Genomic DNA, 7,200 nt, shown 5'->3' on the forward strand with positions numbered 1-7,200 from the left:
CAGGTGAATAGGAACAGGAAGAGTTATCATTCAATGAATGTCCAGATGGTATGTTTGGCAGACCAGTACATCTCGCAGGTAAATGCTATGTTCCCTGGCTCAGTGCATGACGCCTACATCTTGCGAAATAGCAGCATCCCTGATATGATGGGTCAACTCCAGAGGCACCGTGTATGGCTATTGGGGGACTCTGGTTACCCCAACCTTTCCTGGCTATTGACCCCAGTGAGGAATCCCAGGACCAGGGCAGAGGAACGCTACAATGAGGCCCATGGGCGGACTAGGAGGGTGATCGAACGCACCTTCGGCCTCCTGAAAGCCAGGTTCAGGTGTCTCCATATGACAGGAGGATCCCTATACTACTCACAGAAGAAGGTGTGCAAGATCATCATCGCCTGCTCCATGCTCCATAATTTGGCTTTGCGACGTCAGGTGCCTTTTCTGCAGGAGGATGATCCAGATGAAGGTGTTGTTGGAGCCGTGGAGCCTGTGGACAGTGATGAGGAGGAAGCTGAGGAAGAAGACAACGACAACAGGGAGTCAGTCATATAGCAATATTTCCAGTGACACACAGGTGAGAACATTTTCATGTTTAACATTACATTAACTTTCACACGTCTACTTCTATCCGGTTTGTCGATTTCAAACACTATTTGGTAACTGAGTTGTACCTTTCCATTACGGTTTCACAGGTGTGGTTACCCACGTGTCATCTGCTTGCATCCTTCAAGGACTTGTGATGTGTGACATAGGTATGTTAGCTTTACAATGGGAAACGCATTATGACACTGTCATTGATAATACATAATTAGTAAATCACAAACTGACTCAAGATTGTTTTGTGTTTCAAGGGTGTTTATTGAAGTGCTCAGAAATGTGAGGGGGTTGTAAAAAGAGGATAGATGATGGCGTAGGAATGTCCATGGCAGAGTCCAGTCTATTAGTCTCACAGATGCACTGCCCATCTGGGCATAGGAAGTGGAGCTGGGGCAGTTGAAGTATGGACAGGGTAACAAGGTGGTACAGTGGGAGGACAAACAGGGTGGTCTCATTTCCTGGCGGGGGTCTTGCCATCTTGCACTGTCCTATTCCTGGATCTCAGGGACTGCTTGCGTGGTGGTTGTCTGTCTGCAGGGGGTGGGGTGCTGGTGTGTTGGTCCTGTGGTGGGGCGTCCTGTCCACTAGCGCCGGCAGAGGTGGTGGGCAGTTCATCGTCCTGGCTAGTGTCAGGGGCCCCTTGGAGTGCCACAGTGTCCCTCATGGTGTTCTGTATGTCCTTCACCACCCCTACGATGGTGCCCAAGGCGGAGCTGATGGTCCTAAGCTCCTCCCTGAACCCCAAATACTGTTCCTCCTGCAGGCGCAGGGTCTCCTGAAACTTGTCCAGGACCGTCGCCATCGTCTCCTTGGAGTGGTGGTATGCTCCCATGATGGAGGAGAGGGCCTCGTGGAGAGGCCTGTCCGCCCCCTGTCGCACAGCAGCCCTCCCAGTTCCCCTGTGTTCCTGTGCCTCCGTCCCCTGGACCGTGTGCCCACTATCACTGCCCCCAGGTCCCTGTTGTTGTTGGGGTGGTGGGTTATCCTGGGTTCCCTGTAGTGGTGGACACACCGCTGATTGACCTGTCCTGGGTAGGGAGGTTTGGGCCCGCTGGGTGGGTGCTGTGCTGGTGTTACCAGGAGGTGGAAGGTCAGTGTTGGGCTGTGCCTGTGCAAGGGGAACCGACTGTCCCGAGGCCCACGATGGTCCGGGCTGGTCATCAGGATCCAGTAGGGCAGAGCTGCTATCGTCACTGTGGGCCTCTTCTGGGGGTGGAGTGGTGTTGTCTGGACCCTCTGGTGTGGTGACGGTCCTTCGGGTTCCTGCAGGGGCATAGGAGCATGATTATTGCATGTGTGTGTGATGGTGTGCAATGGGTGGGTGTCTGTGTACCCCAGTGCAAGTATTCCTTTGTGGGGGCTTGTGTGATGATGGTTAGGAGGTTGTTCTGGGTATGTGCAGTGAGCATGCTTTAGTGAGGGGTGACCATGCTTAGTTGTGTAATGCAGGGCTTGGTGTTGGGATGTGTGGTTTGTGTTATTAGTACATTAGTGAGGAGTTGGAGTGATAGGGGAGGGGGTGGGTGGGGGTGTGTGATAGCATGCAGGTAGGGTGGGGGATATGATAGTTAAGATTTGACTTACCAGTGTCCCATCCTCCACCGACTCCTCCGAGGCCCTCTGGATGCATGATGGTCAAGACTTGCTCCTCCCATGTTGTTAGTTGTGGGGGAGGAGGTGGGGGTCCGCCGTCAGTCCGCTGCACTGCGATGTTGTGCCTGGAGACCGTTGAACGCACCTTCCCCCGTAGGTCGTTCCACCTCTTCCTGATGTCCTCCCTATTTCTTGGGTGCTGTCCCACGGCGTTGACCCTGTCCACTATTCTGCGCCATAGCTCCATCTTCCTGGCTATTGATGTGTGCTGTACCTGTGAGCCAAATAGCTGTGGTTCTACACAGATGATTTCCTCCACCATGACCCTGAGCTCCTCCTCAGAGAAGCGGGGGTGTCTTTGGCGTGACATGGGGTGGTGTGTGTGATGTGTGGGGTGGTGTATGTGGTGATGAGCGTGGTGATGTGTAGTGGTGTGTGGTGTTTGATGCGTGGATGTTGTGTGGGTGATGGTGTTGTGTGCCTCTGTGTGATGGGGTTGTCTATTCTGTGCTCTCTCTCTGGCCTTCGTTCGTGATTTTTCGGTCATAGGGGTTTGCGGGTGATGTGGGTGTGTGTTTTATATAGTATTGGGTGTGTGGGAGTGGTGTGTGTATGTGTATCAGGTGTGTGTATTTTGAATTGTCCAATGTGGCGGTGTTTTGGGGATGTGTGTGTATTTTGAGCGCGGCGGTGTGTACCGCCAATGGAATACCACGGTTGAAAGACCGGCGCGTGGATTCGTGGGTCGTAATAGCATGGGCGTGTTTCTGTTGGCGTGGAGGTGGAGGTTTTGTTTTCGCCAGTTTATCACTGATCTTTGGTGTGGCGGAGTTGTGTGGGTGTCTGAATTTCAGCGGATTCTGAGCTGTGTGTCATAATAGCTGTGGCGGAATTCCGCGGCCGCGGCGGTGTATTGGCGGTCTTCTGCACGGTGGTAAGCGCCTTTTACCGCCTATGTTGTAATGACCCCCCATGTCACATAACCAACACATATACCTAAAACAAGTCAGGCCCATTGCTTTACCAATGCTTGTTTGCTTTATTAGATGAATTACACAATTGATTTAGATGAGAATAATTAGACCTGAACATAATTCAATTCTGCAAACATCAGTGTGTGCTTTACTAGTCCTGAGGTCTTTGGGAGGCATAGTGGCTCTGAAAGTGTCTCACGCACTTCATTCCACCCTTCACACCACCTACTTCTGAAGTCTCTACCTCTGTCTATTTTATGAATCCTCCATCTGCATATCTTAGACTTTCTCACCATTACAACAGGCGGATATGCAACCATCACTCTGCAGAGTGGCCAAGGATTGGATGTGCATGTAGTTTACACATCTTTATAACCCACTGACTAACACTGAGATAAAGTGCCACTGCCTTTAGCCTCCGATTCAAAGCTCTTGGTCTGCTTCGTCATAAATCCCATCCACAACATGAACTCACTTTTACACCCGGAGCCTACTCAGTTCAAAGTATGCACTATACAAGAGTCACATGTAGCATGAAAAAAGACTACAGAAACATCTTGAAAAAAGCGAATACTCGTGTCAAATACAAAGGGAAATAAATGTGAATAAAGGATTACATCGCTGGCATGGAATATCACACGGGTTTTTAGATTCATTGTTAAGATTCTATCAGTGTTTTTGCTAGTACAGTTAGAGACATGGAAATAGAGCCCGACAGACCCGTTTTAAAGTCAGTTTTCAATTACTGCCAGGACGAAGGCCAGTCAGGACTTCATCCTCAGGCACTACATGTTGCGTCTTACAATTACTCCCCAAGATCTGCATGAGTGACGTGATGTAAGTGACTGAGGCCCCTATATATTCAATGGTAATCTCGTTACTGAATTCAAAGCACCTTGCTAGGAAATACACAATCACCAGTGACAACATGTTAGCGTTTTGTCCACGGTTCTCAATCGTCACTCTAGCTTTATCCTGTTCTCAAACGCTTCAAACACTGTACCTACAGTTTATTCCCTGAACATCCCACTCTCATTAGGGATTTCCCCTTACGAGGTATGAGGATTCGTCTTCCCAAGCCCACGTCCACACAAAACACTGGAAAGCTCACAAGAAATCCTAAATTAAAAGGACAGCAGCTTTCTGACATCTGATTCATGTTTCGGAAATGTGTGCGTAGAAGTTATATTTATGTGGGTGATTATTACTAAGGCTCCTATTTAGAGAGACCTTCCTGCCCCCCATTCCGAGTACCCCACTCAGCGGCTCCACAGGCTGTCCACATCCATCAAGGAGCCCTGGGATGGCCAAAATCCCCTTGGGTTCAGAAGAAGCTAATAGCCCCCCTCCACACGAAAGGTCCTCCATAAGAGGCAGAAGATTTACAATCTAAGAAGCAGCTAATTGGAAATGCCTCTTCACCTCATGTACCACAATACACTGCACACAAGCCCTACACGCCTGCAACTCAGGAGTGCTTCTAAAGCACGGCTGTCCACAAATAGCAGTACTTGTCCACCATATAGCAGCCAGCACATCCCTCACCTTCACCTAACGTGGAAAAGAGCCAGAAGGCCTCATCAATTCAGCAGGCAACATGCACTTTAAATAAGTAAATGATGATTGATAGTTCATGCGCTCGTGTCTACAAAAGCAAGATACAGAGCCTTGAAGGTTAATATTAAACGTTACAGGTTTCTCTTCACAGAGCAGTTCCACATCAAGAAGCACCAGGGAGCTCTTTGTAAGAGGGCGAGCAAGCAATCAGTCTTCAGTGACTCAAAGGCAAGACGCTGTATGTTGGTGATCAGAAGTCAACCCTTCAACAGCACTTAGCGCTATGCCAAAACAATAAATTATTAATGCACACCATGCTATTTTAGTTTTACGTCAACCTGCAGGGATGTTGCAAAGAACTTCAATTTGATAAGTCTGCTCTGACACTTTGCAATACTCAAGTTGAAAGAAAAGTCAAGTGGACGAAAGAATTGAGCAGTGTGAGTAGCATATTTTAATATCCTGTGGATCAGTCCACGAAGTGTGGACTGGTGCAACCAAATCTTGCACCGACGTGTGTTTGGAGCTAAAGTAACAAGCTAAATGTGGGAAATGCCACCCAAGGTAAGGACTACTTTTTAACTGGACCTTTTTTTCATGACTGTCAAAGATGGGAGTGAAAGACTATTTTTGTGCTCTTATCAAATACAAATAGAAGAAGCATTTGTCTCGGCAGTAAAGGCTGTACAATTGGTTTTCTCGGTGCTTCTTTGCATTGTGCAGCAGCTAATGCACAAACGTCCACCAGTGGTTCTTGGACCCTATATGCGGACCCTTGGATGGCCATCTTGCAATTTGTTTTGTCGTAAAGAAAAAGACATTCCAAGATGACCATTGATGCCCAAGCATCCCCATGACATGTGCAAGTGTGCTTGTGTGTCAGAGGCAATATTGTCATTTATTTTGTGTCAGTAAAGGCTGTACAATTGTTTTTCTCAGTGCTTCTTTGCATTGTGCAGCAGCTAATGCACAAACGTCCACCAGTGGTTCTTGGACCCTATATGCGGCCCCTTGGATGGCCATCTTGCAATTTGTTTCGTTGTAAAGAAAAAGGCATTCCAAGATGACCATTGATGCCCAAGCATCCCCATGACATGTGCAAGTGTGCTTGTGTGTCAGAGGCAATATTGTCATTTATTTTTAATTTACTGTTCTAACATGTCCAACAGCCATTACAGAACAGTAAATTAAAAAGTAACAAAGTAAATATATATATATATATATATATATATATATAAAATCGAGCCAGCGGCAATGCTATAGCCCGCAGGGTGTACTAGTACCCTTGCAATGTTTACTGTCTGCAACGTAGACAGTGAACATTGAGACGGTGCTGGCTGGGGGGGGGGGGGGGGGCGGGGACCTGCACTGCCCATGGACCCTCCTCTGGCCCCCTGCACCTGTTCTCCACCAGCTTTTTCATGGCGGTGTTACCCCTATGAAAAGCCTGGCAGAGAACACGGTTGTAATCCGCAGGGCAGTACTGCATGCAGCGCTGCCCTGGTGGATTACGATCTGCGCCACCGCCAGGCCACCGGGATCATGAATCCTGGCTGGCAGTGCTGGCAGTTCCCTGGCAGTCTGACCGCCAGGGTTTTAATGTGGCAGTCCTGACCGCAAGTGTGGTGGTCTGAAGACCACCACACTCATAATGCGGGCCTTAATGTCCCTGTGCCTACCAAAAATGAATGTGTCCTTGTGCATTGTAACTGGTGCTCATGTAAAGCACTCCAATACCTTCGGGTCGAGACAGCGCAATATTAAAAAATCGTGCCTACCTTATGCGTTCTGTCTCAATGAGACACATAAGCGCAGTGACATGTTGTAGCACAACGCTGGTCCTCGTGCATGATACCGTAAAAATGAACATACACACAGGTAAGGATTTTACCAAAGCAAGATCCGCACGCCAGCACAGCCGCGTTCAGCGCCCCGGCGGATGCCCCGTAGATGCGAGTGGCCCCGGAGATGAGATGCGGGGCACGCTCCTGCAGGCAGCTGCACACCCCGACGTGGTACACCCCCAGGAAGCCGCAGCCAGCGAAGGACAGGTTCCATTCGTGCCCCGCAGTGAACATGGTCGGTCCAAGGTGGACTGAGGATCACAAGAAGAGGAGAGAGTGTGTCAGGAAGAGAAGGGGACAGCAAGCTAAAATGAGGGGACAGCACCAAAGGCTGACTTGTTGGTCATGGTGGTAGAGCGCGGGCTAGGCAGAGCACCCCGGAAGATGAATGAACTCGTTCAGAGGCAGCAGGCGCCGACAAACCTGCGTTTTAAAGGGAAACGGACCTCCCCGTCCTAGCCCCGCCTCGCCCCGCCCCGCCCCGCCCCGCGCACAATATCCACGCTTCTTACCTGAACGTTGACAGCTGCAACACTGTCCATCTATCAGCCAATGCTCGCCTCTCCAGAGCTAAACACGCCACATGTTGGCAGAATTACAGTTGTGGCCTCACGCAGTCGCTCAGAGTTGACCGA

The 7,200-nt window shown here is 49.5% G+C and overlaps 1 protein-coding gene across 1 annotated transcript in view; it reads right to left on the bottom strand.

Annotated features, from left to right (window-relative positions):
- Nucleotides 1-6,953, bottom strand: part of LOC138287664 (patatin-like phospholipase domain-containing protein 2) — a 159,732-nt gene extending 152,779 nt beyond the window's left edge. Inside the window, exon 1 of the mRNA XM_069228290.1 lies at nucleotides 6,613-6,953. Within this exon, the coding sequence (XP_069084391.1) occupies nucleotides 6,613-6,799 (187 nt within the window). The 5' untranslated portion in view covers nucleotides 6,800-6,953. The remainder of the gene's footprint in view (nucleotides 1-6,612) is intronic.
- Nucleotides 6,954-7,200: the final 247 nt, after the last annotated feature.

This window comes from Pleurodeles waltl, chromosome 4_1 (genome assembly GCF_031143425.1).
Source record: "Pleurodeles waltl isolate 20211129_DDA chromosome 4_1, aPleWal1.hap1.20221129, whole genome shotgun sequence".
In the NCBI taxonomy this organism is placed as follows: Eukaryota; Metazoa; Chordata; class Amphibia; order Caudata; family Salamandridae; genus Pleurodeles; species Pleurodeles waltl.